The sequence below is a fragment of the Drosophila albomicans genome, chromosome 2R (genome assembly GCF_009650485.2).
Source record: "Drosophila albomicans strain 15112-1751.03 chromosome 2R, ASM965048v2, whole genome shotgun sequence".
Classification (NCBI taxonomy): domain Eukaryota; kingdom Metazoa; phylum Arthropoda; class Insecta; order Diptera; family Drosophilidae; genus Drosophila; species Drosophila albomicans.
In genome coordinates, this window is record NC_047631.2 from 33,814,931 (window position 1) to 33,836,546 (window position 21,616).

Below are 21,616 nucleotides of genomic sequence, written 5' to 3' on the forward strand. Positions count from 1 at the left end.
GTATATTCCAATTCCTTACATTATTATTGCAGTATATTTTCGGTATATCATTTTGGAATATTTCTATTTTTTTACCATACATTCTTTCTTGCTTTCTTATTAAACATGTACATTTTGGTATATTTCAGTATATTTTTGGTATTTTATTTTGGTATATTTAAATACTTATACCATACATTCTTTTTTGCTTTCTTATTAAACATATACATTTTGGTATATTTCAGTATATTTTTGGTATTTTATTTTGGTATATTTGAATGTTTATATTTTTCTTTTGAACATATACATTTTGACATATTTCAGTATTTTTTTGGTATTTTAATTTGGTATTTTTAAATATTAATACCGTATTTAATATAAATGTAATTCAATAATTTGTTGGACTGAAAAACTATGAAGTATTCAATCAGCGAGTCGTATACTTACTGTTGGGCTTTATGCCTCAACATTCATTCATCCATTTAAAAAAGCCAAAGGCTATTGTAATTTAATTTGTTAGAATTTTGGTTTAACAGCACTTGTTAAAACAATATACCAGTATATTCAGTATTAATTTAATATATTTAAATACTAGTACCTCACTTATTTGTTTTTTTTTCACATATTTGCTTGATTAGAAATGCAATTGAACAATTTTGTGGGCTAAAAATCTGTAAATTCATCGTGTCATATAATTGATTAAACGAGTTACACAAACACTTTAAACATATAGCATCCACTGCTGCAGTATTTTTATCCGACTGCGAAAAATCTAGCCATATGATTGACATTGCAATTTTGTTGCATTCCCCGGAAAATATAATCAAAAAGTTTCGCGACACTTCACGTGTGGGAAAGCGTGTTTTTTATTTTTTTTTATTTTTTGTATTGTGTGGGATTGTTGTTGTTTAAATTGGTTTAACCCGTTGTTATTCTGTGTTAGTTTTTTATTTTCATTTTTCATTATGATTGTGCGGCTGTGTACAGATTTTTATATTCAATTCTTTTTTGTGCGTTCTCTCTGGCGTTGTGTTTAAATTGTTTTGCTTGGCGTATGGACAAATTAATATTTGATATATGTTTGTACATATGTCGGTATATTTTGTATACGCAACACTGGACGCGAATTTAATTGCTTATGTGTGGTTGTACTTTGATCATTCCATTGAAATCGAGTTTGCAAATTATTATTGATTTAAATACGCTCAACAGACAGAGAGAAAGAAGTTCAAGTGGAAAAAACTGATCATGCACCTGCGAAATCGGAATCAATTTATGAAATCGGAATCGGAAAGTATAGAAAATCAAAGCCTCTTTGTTAGCGAATGTTTTTGGCTGATTTATCAATTGTGAAGCGCCCCCAATTTGCTATTATTTATCATGACAATTTCGAGTAGAAATATTTCTGTGTAATTTGCTGGTCTATCAAATTCTCGAATCAATGAAATTTATGTAGTAATTTTTGTTGTGGTATAAAATTCAATGAAAATGAAATGGAGATGTGATTCTGTGCCTCAGGGTTTTCACTCCCCTTGAATTTCTCTCTAATGAAATCGGATTGTTTTGTGCAAATTTCTCTTTTTATACTGCTGCGGCGAACGTGATATAAATTACCGGCGTTATTAAAATTTAATTAAACTGAATATGAAGTGAATGCACAAAAGTTATTACAACAGCAAAAATAAAAAAACATTATATGAGGTGGTCATAAAAAATGGCGAGCCTTTGTGAATGACATTTTTATTTACAATTAATATTAACTTTAACAGCAGCAGCATAACTTTCGAGAAAACAATTAATTGTTTTTAATTAAACATTGATTTTTTCCATAATTGAGTTGCACTTAGCATAGAGAATAGAGGGAAAGTGAGAGAGAGAATTATAAAAAAAAGAAGTAAGAAAGCTACAGTCGAGTGTGCTCGACTGTGAGACACCCGCTACCCATTTTGAATAAAAGCAAAATATTGCGGTATTTTTTAAAATATACCGAAAATACTACAAAAAATACTAAAAATATACCGAGCGGTATATTTGGTATATAGATATGGTATCACATTCAAAACATACCATAGACGGTACAATATACCAGATTGTCGGATAAAGCAACTCAGACCCCCAGTAAGAAGGCGTTTTTGCCCATACAAAAGTAATTTTTTAATACCTTCCACAATTTTTATCTGATCGAAATTAAATTTCAATCACTACTACTATAGTTGTTATTGTATATACCAAAATTCTAGCTTTAAAATAACGCTTACTATTCGATTTTTTTTATTTTCGGGGGCGGAAGGGGCGTGACAAAAATTTGAAACAAACTTGATCTGCGTGCAAACATAAGAAATGCTGTCGAAAAAAAATTATAGCTCTATCTCTTATAGTCTCTGAGATCTAGGTGTTTATACGGACGGACGGACAGGCAGACAGACGGACATGGCTAGATCGTCTCGGCTGTTGACGCTGATCAAGAATATATATACTTTATAGGGTCGGAGATGACTGCTTCTACCTGTTACATACATTTCCTGTCGGCACAAAGTTATAATACCCTTCTACCCTATGGGTAGCGGGTATAAAAAATATAAATGTGGGTAATTGCACACAATAAAAGAAAGTAGAAAATTTAATTCTGGGAGTAATAAGTTCAGTAGTTTTCCCATCGATGTCGCGTTTAATGGATTATTGATACTGTGGCCTATTTGAATTAATGATATTGTAATCAGTTATCGCTATGGTGACAGCCTGCATGTCAATTTTGCTGTTACACTCGATGTATCTGTCATTATTAATGACACATTCGACTCCAGAGTCAAGTCTTTGGGTCATTTGGCCATTACCAGCAGGTTGATAAGTTGGCCACTGATTAACTTAAGTATCTGCTGCCATGGAAGGTGTTTATTAAAAGTAGTTTCAACACGGCTTCTTAAATTGATGGTCTAATGAAATTTCCACATGGCAAGCGGGCTTTGATTGTTGCTTCACTCAATGCTAATTGTAGTTTGTGTTGTATTTTGTTTTCTTTTGTTGCTGTTTGTGTTTGTGTTACTCAACAGCTCTTGAGTTTTGCCCACTTTAACCTTGCTCTGAGCTTGGCGCCTAGCTCATTAAACCCGAAAGAGTCGCATGTCAAAAGCCATTTGAACTCTTGCCTCTGTATTAGATCTCCATCCCATGACTCACCATGGGGCTGCCTTTAACTTCCGTCTAGGCCTGCTAATTATTTTTATGGCATTTTAATGGCTTAATTAAACAATTTACTTAGAGCCCCCAAGATCGTTTAATTATGCAAGCAGCATAGAAGAGGAAGAGAGATAGAGAGAGGAGTCGCAGACTCAAAGCCAAGATGCAACCAATTAAATGTTCATTAAAAAAAAAAAACTAAAGCAAAAAAGAATTGCAGCTGCTTGGCTTTGGCAGCCACAACAAAGAATCTAATTGTATATCAAGTGCAAGTGTAATTGTGGGTGCGATTGTATGAGTGTGGGTGTGTGTACGTGTGTGTGTGGGTGCAAGTGTGTGTGGTGAGCGAGTGCATTTTATGCGCCAATAAGCAATTCATAGAGCCAAAGGCGAATGCAATGCCTCACTCGTAAACTAATTCAATTAACAACTAAGCAGCTTAACATTAAGTGCCCACAGTGCACAGTGCACAGTGGTTGGGCCTCTATGTTCTATGTGGTAAAATGCTTGCTGCAACCTTTTATTTTATGTAATAAAGTCTGCAAAATAAAAGAAATTAAACTTTTACATTTATTTTTAATATAAGCGTTGCACTTACTCTTTTGCTTCCTCCTTTTTTGATAGTGTTGGATTTTGTGCAAAAACATCGATACATCGAATCGATGCTGAGTTTTTTCAGGAATATCGATAAGTCGATTTATAGTCGATGAAAAACAAACAAAAAAATTATTTTTTAAATTTAAATTCAGTATTACCGTTGCACTTACTTATTTGCCTCCTTTTATTTTGATAGTGTTGTTTATTGCGCAAAAACAGCGATACTTCGATGCTGTATCGTTGAAAACATTGTATCGATGCTTAGTTTTTTTTTCCAGAATATCGATACCGCCAAAACTCTAGCAACTGCGTCTTGCAAATGAACGCGTGTTCATTTCTTCTCTTCTCTTTCAATTCATTTTTGAGCAGGTCCCGTTACATAAGAATGTATGTATCCAGAAAAATGCTGCTTGCTTGCTCATTTAAGAGGGTTACTTTTTGCAAATTTTGTCTTGTTATGAATGCTGTCCTTGAATTCTATTTTGAGCAAGTCCCGTTAGATATCTAGAATAAACAGGTTTGCTTGATCGATTTCGTTACTTTTTGCATGTTTTGTTTTGTTATGAATTATGTTTTGAATTTTGTATGTGACCTATGTATGTATGCCCGTGACCACTGTGCATTGGTACCACAAACACACATGCATGCATAAGTGTGCATTGCGAGAGCTTTTGAGTGAGCTGGAAACTCAAAAGGTTGACCCATAACTCGTAGCTCAAGCAACAACAACAAGAACAAGTCGAGCAATGTCTTAATTAGTTTGGCGCACATATCAAACGTCAAGGCATCTTGTGGATTGCACCTTAAACATTTGCAAATGACTCGACTCTCGCATTCTCAGCATTTGGCTGTCTATGTGTGTGTGTGTATGGGCCATTAAGCCGATTGTGACATTTGCAAAGCCAGCCAAGAGTCGACTAAACTGACCAACCAACCAAACAGTCAGCCAAGTGTTGAGTTTCGAGAGCCGCAAAACTATTGCGGAGCTTAAGCAGCGCGCTCTTGACTTGCATCTTGCATCTTAGATCTGTCAAGTCTGTGACTAAGTTTTACTTTAAGCTGGGAGCCTGACTTTGAGGCCAGCGTCACGTCAAGTGCATTAAGCCCACTTTGTTTGCTTTTGTTACTCGACAATGGCGGAAACGTGCGGGCTAAAACTAAAACCGAAGCTAAGCTAAGAGTACTGAACTAGTTAATCAAATTGCTCGGCATTTGCATATTAATCAAGTTTTCTTCTCTCTCTCACTCACTCTCACTCTTTCTCTTTATCTCTTTACAGACAAGCTGGTGGTAAGTAAAAGCCATTCAACAATGCTGGGAAAACAATTTACACAGACAATTTTGCAACGCTTATCAAGTGGGCGCCAGCGAAAGACAGACAGAGTAAGAGAATTGACGTCACTCAGACTTATCATACATACATACATAAGTATGTACATACATACATACATACATATGTAGTTGTTGTTTGTCGTAAGTCGAAGTTGGAGTCACAGGTTGCATAGTTTCCCACATTTGTTGTGTTATCTGATTCTGAGCTTCCACCCCCAAAAAAAGTGTTGTGCAGTTGTTCTCTCTCTCTCAATTGTTGCCTTATCTTCCACACACACACACACAAGTGGCGGCTTTGTTGTCGGAATGGTATTTGCCCCTTGGTTCACACTCTTTATTTAATAAGCAACCAGCTGATAATTAGATAGCAACTACAACATGTATCAAAATAGAATTGCATTGTGTGATTAGTCATGTGCTACATTTCATTTGCATGGCAGCTATAAAAGCTTTTTTCACTCTCTCTCTCTCTCTTTATCATCTCTGTTCGTTCGTATATTTGCTATTTGCCCAGGCTTTAAGGTCTCGCTTCGGGGTCCGGAGATCGGGACACATAATCGCTAGGTCTTTGCTGCGTATCAACGGAGGCATTAGCATGTCATGGCCAGATAAAAAATGTTGCGCATGTTGGACATTGGATGGAAGCAAAAAAGGAAAACAAATTCTGTACATTCTACGCAAATGTACATCTGTGTATGCCAAATACAAATACACACACACACACATACAGACAACACTCAAATACCTTGCTTCAATATTTGCACGCCTCAAATTTGTTTGCGTTAGCCACAGCCACAAATGTAGGCTATTAGTATTCCCCTAGAAAAGTGCGACATCCAGACAAAGCATTCTATTTTTTAATTAAATTCAAATTACGGGGCAAGTTTGAGTATCAATATAATAAACACATACTCCCAAAAAAAAACAAGAAAGCAGTTTAATTATTTATTTTATTTCGAACAGAAGAATGTTACATTTAACTCCATTGATAGCTTCCGTTCGTATGATCCAGGTCTCCAGATGAAAGTCAGCCTCCTCTTATTCCCTGCTGTAATATGCTCCGAGAGAAGGGATCCAAATGGTCAAGAGCATCTTTACGACGCTTGGGAATGGGTTGAATATGCGGCAATCGTGTCCCATTAAAAGCATTCAGACTCAACATTTCATCGTCGTCGTCGTCGTCATCATCGCGTCCGCGCTTGGCCCCCAATGTTTTCGAAGTCTGCTGCTCCTGACTGGATGTTGAGACTGTCGATGGAGCCGAGACTGTCGATGGAGCTGAGACTACCGCACTCAACACGCTGCTTACGTCTGATATGGAGTCGGTTTGTACTTCATCTTTCTTCGCAGCTCGTTTCGCTTTTAAAAGCCGCAGCTTTGGCAAGTAGATCTGCTTCGCAGTGTTATAGCAATCCTCGCAGACCAGCGAAGTACTGCGTATTTCCGGATTAACCATCCTGATGAAGTTCAGGATATTTCGGTCACTAACAGTCCTATACGGCTTACGTAGACGATGCAATTTAATTTGACATATGCGCCTTTCGATTGTGGGCGATGCGCTTTGATCTGGTCTCTTCATCTTGTCTTCCAATTGTGAAATGAATTCGCAAACGCGTCCCTGTAACTGTTTTCTCCTGCCGAAGTGTGACCAGATTCTGTAAACTCTATATTGTTAGAACGTGATCGAAATGTATCGAAAAGTTCCAAGTAGATTTGCAAAAGCATCGATTAAAGGATTATCTGATTGCCGATATTTAACAAGAATTATGTCAGGCTTTGCTTAAATTTATTTAAAGCTGATTTTTTTTTATAGGTTTGCAAAGCAATTTCAAATGAAATTAAAACGCCAAAAGTTCCGATAGTCAACTGATTGCGATCGATAAATCACTTTTTTCACAGCCCCAAATACTCGATTTTCCTCGGTTTTTTTTTTATTATATTCGATATGTTAAATTTTTCCGCTGGGAAAAAAATCTTAAGAAAAATTTGGATTTTTCATATCCGTTTTTGCTGGCTTTGATCGACATTACATTTTTTTTCGATAAATATACCAAAATAGTAGCCAAGATACGGCCACATTTCGGAATCATTGTTGCATCATTGATGCTGCTTCTTCATTGCCACCAAAAATGCAAGTTTTATCAGTTTATTTTTTTTAAATATTTGAAATTTCACATTTGCCCCTTGCAAAATCCCATAATCAGTTTATTCACATGCGTATGTTATGTGAAAGTATCGAACACCATTTTTCGATATATTTTTTTCAGTCACGCGATATTTAATCGAAGTGAAATTGAAACGGAGCTCACCACAGCTAGAGGGCCCCATCGATATTCGACGAAAGTAATTTTTGAGTCATCGATAGCGTCGATAGTTTTCCACCTTTAAACATATGAAAAAATGATAATAAATGATAAAATGATCTTCAATTTATCATATATTTTAATCGCTCATTTTGTTTAAGGTTTGTTTACATTCTGTTTTACCGTTGAAATCACAAAAATCTGACTCTATCATATGTAAATAAAATTGAGTGGCTGTTGAAAAAAGACTTTTGAAATTCGGTTGCAGCCAGTTTAAATAAACTATTATTTCGAAATGCTATCGTTAAATGGCGATAGCTATTGAATGTGATAATTAAATGGCACATTTAATACTTAATACCTTCAATTAGCTAAAATGCATTAGCATTAAGTAAAACTTATTTTAATTCTATTTAAATGCATTACAATCAATTGCGTCAGGCAAATTACCAACTAATGAAAATCAATGGCAAACAACAAAGTCAAAGCTTTTGCCCTGTCAGTCAATATGTCACTCTATCCATTTATCAGTTTTTGTCACTTTTGTCAAGCTGTCAGTTTTGTGAGTTTGCGAGTTTGTCGTTTGGCGGCAGCTTGGGTAAACAGGCAAATATTTGCACATATTTGTACAGACGCAACAAATATTGCACATACGCAATGTGGGCCCGCCTAATCGGATATTCATGAGCAGCCAGCTGTGTGTGTGTGTGTAGTGTAAGAGCAAATTAACTTGTACTTGTGTAATTGCAAATATTTTGAGCAAGGCTGTCGCATTGTTCCATTGTTACTTCAAGTAAAATGCATATTAAATATTTTATCTAACTTTGCAAATGCAAAGCTGCTTTTTATCTTTACAGTAATATTAAGTTTAGAGCTCTCGAGAGCTGAGTTGAGCATCTCATAGTATATAGTTTACTTTTAAATTGTGTTTATTTTCAACGGTAATTGACCCAGTTTTCAAAGCTTACTGCACTTCAATCCTCTTTAATGGCAACCAGCAGCCATCAGCCATCAGCCATCAGCTCCTGGCCTATTTTCTTGCCTCTTAACTCTCGACCTCTCTCGCATCCCTAGATAACATTTTCTCTCTCCTCTCTCTCTTGGTTTCTCGACACCCTCGACAAAGTTTTGCAGTGCCGAAAATTGAAAACGTGTGCGAGAAAACTAATTTGATGCGCAAATATCGCCCGTAAAAAGTTCGTTCAGTTTGTAGCACACTTTTTTTTTCTACCATGTTGTTGTTTGGTTATTGTAATACAACTAATATTTGTTTTAATGTTGCCCGAAAAGTTCTCTCTCTCTCTCTCTCTCTAGCTGATTTCGTGCACTTTGCGAGCGATTGATGAAATTTTCTTTATGCAAATGCTACGTGAAAATTGCCACAGAAAATGTAGAAAAATTAAAACGACGCAAATTATGCAAATGAAATTGAAACATGCCACGTCAAAAGGTCAACTCAAACACCAACAACAACAACAACAACACGGCGTAATTAAGCCGTTGTTGAGCCGCCCGCTTGCAATTAGCAATGTCCATTTTACTTGTTGTTTCTCTTATGTTTTTATACCCGCTACCCATAGGGTAGAAGGGTATTACAACTTTGTGTCAACAGCCGAGACGATCTAGCCATGTCCGTCTGTCTTTCTGTCCGTCCGTCCGTATGAAACAATAGATCTCAGAGACTATAAGAGATAGAGCTATAATTTTTTTTCGACAGCATTTGTTATGTTTGCACGCAGATCAAGTTTGTTTCAAATTTGTTGCCACGCCTACTTCCGCCCCCGCAAATCAAAAAACTCGAATAACAAGCGTAATTTTAAAGCTAGAGTTGCGAATTTTGGTATATACAATAATTACCATAGTAGTTATGATTCCTGAAAATTTGGTTGCGATCAGAAATACTTTTGTATGGGCAAAAACGCCTACTTACTGGGGCTCTTAGTTGCTTTGGCCGACAATCTGATACATTATGCCTTCTATGGTATATTTTGAATGTGGTACCATATCTATATACCAAATATACCGCTCGGTATATTTTTAGTACTTTTTGTAGTATTTTCGGTATATTTTGAAAATAATACCGCAATATTTTGCCTTTATTAAAAATGGGTAGCGGGTATCTCACAGTCGAGTACACTCGACTGTAGCTTTCTTACTTGTTTTCTGTTTTTTTCGGCAAAAAAAAAGGTGTCAACGTATTTGCCATGTCGAAAATATTCGAAAAACATGGAAAATCTAGAAGAAGTGTGGAAAAGTATGCTAATTTTATGGGGCTGGCATTGAAATTGGGCCAAAAGAGCTTAAGTCTGAGCTTCAGCTTGAGGTTTCAGCTTGAGCGTCTTCATTAACAGTGGAATTGTGGACGTCATTAGAGGTTCTTGTTTTCTTCTACCTCGAGCGCATAATTAGCGTGAGAATTTGTATGAATTTCATTCATCAGTTGAAAAATTCGAAACAAACATTGTTAACTTTGTTAAGAGTGAAACAAGATAATTCACTGAAATGGAAATGAAAATGCAAATGTAAAGTTACCTCAAGGCCAAGCATAATTTCCGTTCTCTGTTCCAATAAACTTCACTCGGATTACAGCTCAGTTGAGTTTGGTCAGCCCAAAGGAGACAATTTGCATTGTTGTATCTACCACTTGTATCAATGTCTATGACAACTAACTCTCTGCTCTCTACTCTCGATGCTTGTGTATTTATCCTTTTTGAATCTCTGTGTGTGTAGGTCGAAGAAACACACACAGCTCACAGCACACTCTCGGCACATAAACCGTCATAAAGTAGCAATAATAATCCTTGAGCCTATGTCGACAGAGGTTTACTGAATTTTTATTGACTTGCTGGCCACTTGGAGACAAGAGACAGCCAACAGACAGAGACAACAGCAGGACAATGCCTGTCCTGTCCGTTCGTCTCATAAAAGTCGTCATCATAATTTTGTTTGGCTTGACACATAAGAGTCTGGGCGTAGAAGCTCAAGTCTGGGGGGCGTAATGGGCCGTAAATGCCCGTTGTTGTCCGTGGACATTATTCGCACATTTTGCCACTGCTAATGGGCGTGGCAGAAAGCCCATCTCTCTCTCTTTCGACTATGGCAGCCAAGCGTATGCCTAATCATTATTTCGCTTACTGACAACTGCTTTCAGCTATCAGCCATCAGCTTGAGGGTCGAGTTCACTATACAATTCAAGCCTCGCGAAGTGTTGATTTTTATTGTTAGCGAAAATAATTTTTTAATTAAATTTTTACGACTCGCGCGCGCCCACAAAAAGCACAAACACTCAATGGCCGATGGTCGATATAGAGAGTGACTTGCCTTTTGGCTGCCGAGGACAAACTCAAACTTATTTTCTGAATGGGCTGGGCTGACGAAGAAGAAGAAGAACAGGACAACAAGGAGAAGGACAACAAGGACTGTGACTGCTTTGCGTGTTTTTCACATTTCTCAAGCAAAAATAATAAAAAAAGAAGAGAAGTGAAAAAAACAACGAGGAGAACAGTAAATACATTTTACCCTTTTTGCCATAGGGAACTGGGCACGTGGGCGTGTGTAAAATGCACACAAAAAGGACACGCATATTCTCTGCTCGAGAAGCGTGACTAAGAAGAAAAGAAGAGGGTATGCTCGATGGCAGCCGCAGCTTGAGCGCGTTATCATAACTCAATCGTTTAGCAATGATAATCTTCCCCTTCTTTTTCTACTTTCATATACAGGGTATTTTCGGCATTTCTAAAATTCATTTAGCTGCCTGCCTGCTTGTGTGTGTTAGTTTTTCACAACTAAAACGAAGCGAAACGAGCAAAACGAAGCGAAGCGTTGCGAGAATTTCATTGCCAGGCTTCGCTTTTCATACCCGTTACCTATAACATAGAAGGGTATTAGAAATTTGTGTATGTAACAGACGGAAGGAGTCAGCTGAGTCACTACTGGTCAACAATCTGGTATATTTGGTACGATATACCAAATATAATCTTTAGTATATTTTAGTATTATTTTCGGCTGACAATCTGGTACATTTTGTATTTTATGATGTATTTTGAATGTAGTACTTTATCGATATACCAAATATAGTCTTCAGTATATTTTAGTATTTTTTTCGTCTGACAATCTGATTTTGATTTTGTATTTTACGATATATTTTGATATGTGTTTTCAATGATATACCAAATATAATCTTCAGTATATTTTAGTATTATTTTCGGCTGACAATCTGGTATATTTTGTACTTTATCGGTATACCAAATATAGTCTTTAGTATATTTTAGTATTATTTTCGGCTGACAATCTGGTACATTTTGAATTTTATGATATATTCTAAATGTAGTATTTTATCGACATACCAAATATAGTTTTCAGTACATTTTAGTTTTATTTTCGGCTAATAATCTGGTACATTTTGTATTTTATGTTATATTTTGAATGTAGTACTTCTCGATATACCAAATATAGTCTTCAGAATATTTTAAGTATTTTCCCATATAGTTATTTAGTATATTTTAGGTTATGGTTTTATCGACAATATAACTTTTGGTATATTTTGAATGTAATAGTTTTTCGATATACAAAATATAGTGAGCGGTATATTTTACTATACTTCTGACTGACAACCTAGTATATTTTATACGCTTTCCCGTATATTTATTTGGTATATTTTTAGGATATGATATATTAAAAAAGGGTAAGCGGGTATCTCACAGTCGAGCACACTCGTCTGAAGCTTTCTCACTATTTTTTTTTATTGTTTTCACATTCAGCATTGGGCATTCAGCATTCCCGCTTTTGTGTCCTGCTCTCTGCTCAGTATTTCTCGCATTTTGTTAGCATTTTATACGTTTTTGAGTCAAACCCATTGCTTTGGGGTCACTCACAGTCCGCAGTCCGACTGTCTGTCTGTCCGTCTGTCTGTCTATATGTCCGCCCCGATATAAAAACATACAGAAAACACATATAAAAGTGAAAAAATGTTTGTTTCTCTCTGCACGACACACCCAATGTCTGACCCTTTGTGTGTGTGTAGGTGTGTGTGTGTGGGTGTGTGTTTATGTGTGTGTGTAGGAAGAACTGTAGCTGAACGATTTGTCCTTTGTCCACTTGTAGTCCACTTTCAATGTCTCCAGTTCAGTTCAATGGAAAATAATCGAATTTCATATATGCACATTACGTTGACATTCTGAAAATTATGCAAATTGGAGTTCAATTGATTGGAAAATACTAGGACCCGCCCACTCACAAACGCCCTTGAGGTTCGGTTCGGTTTTTGGGGGTCGTATTCCTAACTAACTTTGCTTTAGTTACGCATTCAATATGCCTTTCATAATGCCCCCGAACTTACATCGATTACCAAACCATATGAATGCGAGCCCAAAATTCGATTCAGATGTGATTCTCTCATTTTGCATTCAATTTAATTCCATGTAAATAAGCGTAAAGCATTTGCCACGCTAAAATCTCTCTCTCTCTCTGTGTGTGTGTGTTATACATTATTCATTATTATGGCAGCCATAAATGTAATGACCACGTTAAGAGTTCTCTCTGGCAGATATCTGCCACACTCTCTATTTGCTTTTTTGCAACCGAAACAGCTTAGCGCGTTGCCCCATTTGTTACAGAGCTCAGAGCTCTCAGAGCCTTATTCAATCATTTAAATGAGTCAAATATTTGACGACTCAAAATCCCAGGCACAAAAACCGCACAAATGTGTGTATTACATTCATTTTTCAGCGCCTGCGAGTGACACTCTTAAATAGTTTGTTTATGCTTGGACTCGTCGTCAGTTTTAATTAATTATATTAAATACAAATAACACGAGAATAATGTCGTGTCAGTTGCAATGAGGATGAACAATTGTTGCTTTGATTTCAATCAGATAGTGCTGAAGCCCTTGAAACTTCAATTCATTACGTTGTCAACTGCGACAATCGACAAACATTTAAAGCCTTCACTCTCTGCCTGTCTCTGTCGGTGTGTGTTTACTTCTTTGTGTGACTGTAATTTACAGGGGCTTTTAAGGGATTAACGTTCGAGTAAGCCAAAATAATTAGTAGACCAAAAAGGCTACGCCACAGGGGATGCCATAAATGCTTCTTTTTCGCCACAATGCGGGATAGGGAAAGGGAAAGGGAAGAGGGAAAGGGAAAGCGGTCTAATCCTTGTACTTCAAACATTCTGTGCTTAGGCCATAAGTACACGCAATTACGTAAACGCGGCGCCGTTTCAAAGAGGAAACACTCGAAGCCGAAGCCGAAGCCGAACAAAAGGTATATCATCAATTTCAATTAATTTGATTAATGGCAATGGTGTGAACGCAGCTTGATAGATATTCGCTAGCTATTTTTTCCCATTGCCAGTGAGTTGATTTTCGAGTGCTTTATTAATCGTTGCCATTTCGTGGAATGTTAATTCGGTAGTTAGCTAGTTGCCTGCCAGATGTCAAACCATCCAGAGAGAGAGACAGAGAGTCGAGTTCAGTTGTTAACTAATTGCGAGCAGTCGGTCGCATTTTGTATTCTAATTAGGCTAAAATCGGGACTGCAATGCGGCACTGAATGGTCTCGCTCCTTGCATAACAAAAGACCAGCGACAAGTCGATAATGCCACATAAATGGCAAACGTCAGGCGCAAACTCAGGAAGTGCACAACTTCGAGATGCGCTGTAAATTGAATCAAGTCAGAAAGCTAAGAATAGAGTGTGTTCATTGTGTGATATCCGCTACTCATTTTTATAAATATACCAAATTAATAAGCCGCAAAAATACTAAAATATATCAGAGACTATATATGATATATGTGATATAGTAGCAGCTGCTCATTTTTAATAAAATCATATTCTAAAAATATACAAAATGAATATACCGCAAAAATACTTAAGCATCCCTATGACATATACTAAATTTATATACCGCAAAAATACTAAAATATATCAGACTATATTTGGTATTTCCATTGTCAATAAAACCATATTCTAAAAATATACTAAATTTATATACCGCAAAAATACTAAAATGTATCATAGGCTATATTTGGCATTTCCATTGTCAAATATACCATATTCTAAAAATATACTAGATTTATATACCGCAAAAATGCTAAAATATATCACAGACTATATTTGGTATATGCGATACAGTAACAGCTACCGATTTTTAATAAAATCATATTTTAAATATGATGAAATTAATAAACCGCAAATATTATAATATACCGAAGGCTATATACATATGTGTTATATCGATATAATATCAGCTACCCATTTTAAATAAAACCATATTCTAAGAATATACCAACTTAATATACCGCAAAATACTTAAATGTATGTACATGAGACTATATTTGGTATATGCGATATATTTGAAATAAAATCATATTTGAAAAATATTCGAAATTAATGTGACACAAAACTACTAAAATATACAAATGGCTATACTCGGTACCATATTTTAAAATTATACCAAACAAGTATACAGAAATATACTAAAATATGCTATAGACCATGCATATATGGTATACTGATATAGTATTACATTCAAAATATACCCGAATTGAGTATCGGACATATAAAAAATTTAGCCAAACAGTTGATAGTTATAATTGTCATGAAAAGGCAAATAATTAAAGTGAAAGTTGCCATTGCAGAGAGTTTAGACCCTTCACTTTAAATATAGAGCATACCCTTTAGGCAATCATTTACTGGGTATTGCAAATGTCGAATTGTCTGAATGTGTTGACTCTGGCGTTGGCCAAGCTCGCGTGGCCAATTACCTGGGCAGGAAAAGCAGCTTAAACAAATAATTTGTTTACACAAGCGACAACGAACTTTTGAACTTTTCCGCGACTTGAGACAGTCAGTCAGGCAGTCATTCAGTCAGTCAGTCATTCAGTCAGTTCATCAGTCTGTCAGGCTGTCTGTTGTGTGCTCCCTACTCTGCCTGCCTGTCTCAATTCTCGAAATGAGAAGACGGCAATTTTGTTGCAACTTGCGCGTCACATTAAAAGCGTTTTGTGTTTTGGCATGTTTACCTTTGCAACTGCCACCCTCAACATCAAGGGGAAAGGGAACGGGAACAACTGCAACCCCTTTCCCTTGACAGCTGTCGTGTTGCGCTGAGCTAGACAACAAACAAATTGACAGATGACCTGACAATTGATTTCGTTTGCTTTTACTTTTGGGGCCCCGTCCTCCGTCCTCCGTCCATTCAGCTAAACGACTCCGGCTTGTGTTTTGTGGACAATCAACTCAACTATTGGGGCACAGCCTGAGTTAGGTTGAGTTTTTGGGCCGCACACTCTGCTATGCTCTGATCCACAATGAACACAATTAAAATGCAGCTGCTGGAAATATACTATCAGCATGCAAATTGCATTGGCCAAAGTCAATTACTGCCAGTGGAGAAAAAACAAAATGTAAAATGCGCCCTAAAATATATATTGGCAAAGAGAGACTACAACATTTTTGTATATTGGATGCGAGAGGAGAGGAAAATTGGAGTGTGGAGATGCCGCTGGCAACTGGAAACCACAAACTTTTCTTCGTTTTTTTGCTCTCTCGATGTTGCTGTAAATATATATTTCGTTCCTTGCTTGGCTCAACTCAACAAATAACAATTTCAATTTCGCGAATCGAGCGTCGCGTAAATTCAAATTTTGTACTCGTCGCTGGCTGAGCCTGAGGGGATGGCTAGAGGGGGAGGAGTGGATACTATTTTCACACGTGCCGCATTGAGAGTTTTGTGTTGTCTGCCTCTAGGCGGAGCAAAGGGAACGCCCTCGCTTCCTAGCTTCCTCTCTCTCTGTGTTTTCTACTCTCCACACAAAAACTAACAATAATGACAGCAAATCAATATCATCGCCAAGGCCCAAGGGTGTTGCAAAGTAAAAGTACCGATTGTAATTCAACTCAGCGCATAGATAAAGGGAGTGGGGGAGAGGGAGAGGAGGTCTCTCTGTGATTTGCATTCGTCGCCTGTCAGTCCAACAACAAGCAAATGGCGATTGTGTGGTTGTCGCTGTGTTGTGTTGGGTCAGTCGTAGTTTTTATGGATTGAATCCTTTACTTCAACGTAGAGCACGCATTCATTCACTTTATTCACCCAGCATTCACTCACTCATGCAGTCCGCATGCAATGCACTTGAAACTTTTTTGCAGCTATTTATTACCCCAGCTAGCTGCCAGGGGCAGTTGCAAGAACACTGTGGCAGAGCCAGTGGCTGGGGCACTCAGATGAGAACACGCAATGTGCTCCTATTCAGTCGAGCATTCATGCGGCACAAGATGCAATTGATTGCACTTGTTGTTTGCTTGTTGTTGCTGCTGTTGCTCTCGAAGTGTGATACGTCAGTGGGAAAAGCGAGAAAGAGAGAGCGATAGAAAGAGTGTAAGAGAGAGAGGAGTGCAATTAATTTGATATTATGCGAGATAAATGTTGAAAAAACACTTTTATGAGTAGCTGTTTTATGCTTTATTGGCATTCGTCATAAGCAGAGAGAAGAAACAGAGAAACAGCTCATGAGCTTTAAGCTGCTTATAGCTGGTCTAAGCAGCTTTTAAACAGTTTTAAGCAGCTTTAATCCTGAATCGCATTAACGCCAGCTTTTGCAGGTTAATTGTTTACCAATTAGCTGTTTTATTTCCTCATAATTTTCCTTTTGACATTTCTCGTTTCGCAATTAAGCTCATCTTCCATACGCTGCACGCTCCACGTTGCACGTTGCACGTACGCGTTGCTGTTGCTGTTGCAGTTGCCATTGTTGCAATTTTGTCAAACTTTGTTGCCAGTTGCCAGTTGCAACTAACTTTAAGTGGACAGAGTGTGTGCTGCCTCAACTCTTTTTCTTTTCTTTTACGACTGAAGATATATGACGGCATCCTTCGACTTGCTGCTGTCACATAATACTTACCTCTGCTGCTGCCTCCCTCACATGTGTGTGTGTGTGTTGCATGGAAACATGAGATTTGTTGTCTTAGCTACTTCTGCCTTTCGGCTGTGCCCCACACCGCGCTTCATCCATTGTTGCTACAACACATTCATTGTTATTGTTGTCTTTGATGCTGCTGTAGTCAGCGATGTTGTCGTTGTCGTGTTGTCTCTAACGTTGTATCTAACTATGTCGCGCTCTGTTGTCCAACTTGTAGATAAAGTCAAGAGTTGAAAGTGAAATTTTCGCATGCGTCGTTGCTTCCGGCTAAAGAGTCGCTGAGTTGAGTTGAGCAGCTGCAGCCATGAGATTTACGTTTAATGTTTACCTTTACAATGATGCCACGATGCCACGATGCCACCAGGCAGCTGTCATTCATCAGTCGTCGGTAGTCTCGAGTCTTCTTGCCACTCGTGTTGCCACTCGTCGCCGCTAGTTGCCACTCCAGTGACGAGTTGCACGTGAAAAGTGAAATTGCTGCCTGCTTCGCTGTTGGCAGCGAGTAGCAATTGCTTCTAATTGTTATGGCTTTGGGCTTCTCTCTGCCATTTTGGGCAGCATTTAAATTTAACTTTGCGCAGCACTTGAGTGCAATGCAATTATGCGATAAGCGCAAGCACACAAAATGCTTGCCACAGTTGCTGCCTCACACATTGAATATGACAAATATATATTTCAAGGGACGCGGGTGCAATAAAAATAATGTAAATGTAAATTGGCATATTAACAGGACAGCGGCAGAAAGCGGAAAGCGGCGTCCGAAATGATCGCGATAAACGCAAATAAAGCATTGGGCGAACAACACATGAACAGCCAGAGACAGAGAGAGAGGGGGAGAGGGAGAGAGAGAGAACGAGACTATGGGCTAAGCCCTCCACTGAGAGCAATTACGAGCAGCTCACAGCGACATTAACGGCCAAACACAGGCGGCGAAAAGTGTCCTCAACCCACACTTGTTCACATCTTCGTCCTCATTCCTTTTGTCGTTTTGCTTTATTTGCATTTAATGCTGCATTTTCGTTTCCGCGTTGCGTATACGCAACGCGTTGCGTGTGCGTGTGTTTTAATAACTGCCGCCGGAGCCGAGCTGCGCTGCCGTGTCAGTTGCTCTGTCAGTTGGCCTGTCAATTACATTTTAAATTTCTTGTCGTTAATTTTGATGCCCTCGCTCGGTGGTGGCAACGTTGGGCTTTTAAACAGATTAAGGACACTTTTCGCCAGCAGCAGCCTCGTTGTCACTCTCTGCCTCTGTGTGTGTGTTCATTTAATTCACCTGGTTTCCTTTTTCCCGGTTTTTATCTTCGCGCCAACGTCATTAAATTTTGCTTCTGTAAATGTCCTTTTGGTCATTGTTAAATTGGGTTTTTATATTGCCAACGCGCGACACACGTTACAAGCCAACCACCTAGCGAGCTATCCTGCCATCCATCGAGTCGAGCAGAGTCGAGTCAGTTAGTCAGTAGCGAGCGAGTCCAGTCAGCATTTTGGGGCTCTCATTTCTCAGCTCAGCTGAATTCATTTCACTCGCGCAATCAGCGGCAACAACAAATGTTTGCATATACATAAATATAAATTGGTTCTGTCCAAGCGACAAGCTAGAGCGACTTGTAGCAGCTTCCCAGCTTCCCAGGTGTTGCAGCATCATCAGCAGCTCCCTTTTTTTATTTTTATCAGATGACTCTCGTTCTGCTGGGGCAGTTTTATTTACTTGTGCGAACATTTTTCTCCTCTTTTTGGTGTGCTCACTTCGTTTGTTAATTTGATTTTTATCTGCTTTTTATTTTTTACGGGCAACGTTTCTCCCTCCCCTCTCTTCCCCCATCACAAGTCACATTGCGTATACGCTACGTTGTCGTTGACGCTACTGATTTTATTAGGGGTAATTTTTTAAAGTTCCCGCCTAGTTTGCGCTTGGCTGTCTGTGATGTATTACCACGAAGCAGCTCCCCGCTGACTTCGACTCATTTGGCGTAATTAACGCTACCTGTTTCAGCTAAATCGCAGCTCCCTTTCACGGCCATCAAGGAGTTTAACGGGCTGCGCAAATAATTTACCAATTATGTGCACTGCTCTAATTACTTCCTGTCCCCAGTACGTCCGCTCAAAGTCGCTCTTTGCCCTCTCTTTTGCCCTGGCATATTCTTATAATAATGATTCCGGATATTTGAGTAGTTTCGAGCATAAGCTGCCAGCAACCAACAGCTAGCAACCAGCAGCCAACAACCAGCAACCAGAGAGCCAACAACTAGTAACAACAATAACAATAATGCTCCTAAAGGCACATCTTGCCTTTTGTGCGAAGGGCAAACGAAAATATCACAACAGAACAAAGAATATCGTAGAGCAACGCACTATGGAATAGAGATAGAAATAAAATATATTTTATACCCAGAATTATAATGAAATTGCAAAACTAGTATATCAACTTCTATGCTGAAATTTGACATTTTATTTGATATTTGAAATCATCATTAAATATGCATATAAACTTGCTTTATAGTTTGCCTCTCTATTATGTTATGAACTCGCATTCGGTTTTATTGCGTAATTTCGTTTTATTCCCATCGTACTCGACGAGACGAGTGTGACAGCAGTAAAAGCAGAAGCACTTCGAGTCATTTGTGCAGGGTCTAATGATTTCCGTTAGTTTCCGGCCGGCATCGTCGTCATCTCCATCTTCATATCCGACGACGCTGGCGACACTGCGTATACTTAATCTCCTCACCCCTCCGAAAGAAAGAAAGAAAAAGTTTATTTTCCCCTGTCAACTCAAAGTTGTCGCACACACACACACACGCTGAATAACAACAAAAATTATAATAAGTACACATAATATATTTATTTTAAATTGTGTCCGCCAAAAGTTGCAAATCAAATCGAAGCAAAGGGCGAACAAAGTTTTTACGGCAATTGCGTTGCTAATAAAGTCGTTTGACTGCCGCTGACGTGTGACTTTGTCTGGTTATGAAATTATGTAATTGCTTTTAATTCAGCAATTTACAGTTAATAAATAAAAAACAAAAACACACGCGAATGCGAATGCGAACTCCAATTGTGTGAGACAAAGCGCAATGTAAACAAATTCAATTAGTTCCTGTACAAAACGATTGTTTAAAGGAAATACGACTAGTGAATACACTTTTTACGCTTTTTGAGTTTATTAACTTGCTAATTAATAACTTGCGCTGAGATTGATTTAAGCGCTTTTTGTTTAGCTGTGAAAAAGCTTGAACGAATTGTTAATTAGCATTAGATTTATGACTGACACACTGTGGCGAAAAAGTGAATCATCAGAGCAAGAAATGAAGGCAAGTTGCAGTTGTAGCTGAAGCATATGCTAAGTAAATGCAGCCCACACAATGCAGCTGACTTGCAACAGTCAAATTACGAAAACGACAACAGAGTCAATAGAGCTAAAATTTAGAGTGGTCGACTTTGAAATACCCGCAAACCATTTTCAAAATACCAAATTCTAAAAATATACCAAATAAATATGCAGAAAAATACTTAAATATTCCAAAGACTATATCGAAAAGGTACTAAATTGAAAATATACCAAAAGTATACAATATACTAGATTGTCAGCCAAAAATACTAAAATATACCGAATATATATCGATAAAGTATTACATTAAATACATTAAATATACCGAAGATTATATTCGGTGTTTTAAAAAAAGCAATACATTCAAAATATACCAAAAGTACACAATATACTAGATTGTCAGCCGAAAATACTAAAATATACCAAAAATATATCGACAAAGTAATACATTAAATATATTAAATATACCGAAGATTATATTTGGTGTTTTAAAAAAAGTACTACATTCAAAATATACCAAAAGTACACTATATACTAGATTGTCGGCCGAAAATACTAAAATATACCGAATATATATCGATAAAGTAATACATTAAAAATATACCAAAAGTACAAAATATACCATAAAGTATTAAATATATCATAAAGTAAAAACATATACCGTACAGTACAAAATATACCAGATTGTTAATAAAACAAAAAAATAGCAGTGACTCAGATGACTTCCTCTTTGTGTTCCTCCACTCCCGAAAGTACTACATTCAAAATATACCAAAAGTACACAATATACTAGATTGTCAGCAAAAAATACTTAAATATACCTATACAGTACTACATTAAAAATATACCAAAAGTACAAAATATACCATAAAGTATTAAATATACCATTAAGTAGAAAGTATACCACAAAGTACAAAATATACCAGATTGTTAATCAAACAAAAAAATAGCAGTGACTCAGATGACTTCCTCTTAGTGTTCCTCC

General features: G+C 37.5%; 2 protein-coding genes across 2 annotated transcripts in view; one reads left to right on the forward strand and one right to left on the reverse strand.

The window, feature by feature from the left end:
* Nucleotides 1-21,616, forward strand: part of LOC117576526 (uncharacterized) — a 76,625-nt gene that overhangs the window by 14,186 nt on the left and 40,823 nt on the right. The gene's annotated exons all lie outside the window — the stretch shown is intronic.
* On the reverse strand, nt 6,113-6,664 carry LOC117574475 (uncharacterized). The gene has a single exon (XM_034258313.1). The coding sequence runs from the start codon at nt 6,662-6,664 to the stop codon at nt 6,113-6,115; it is 552 nt and encodes a 183-aa protein (XP_034114204.1).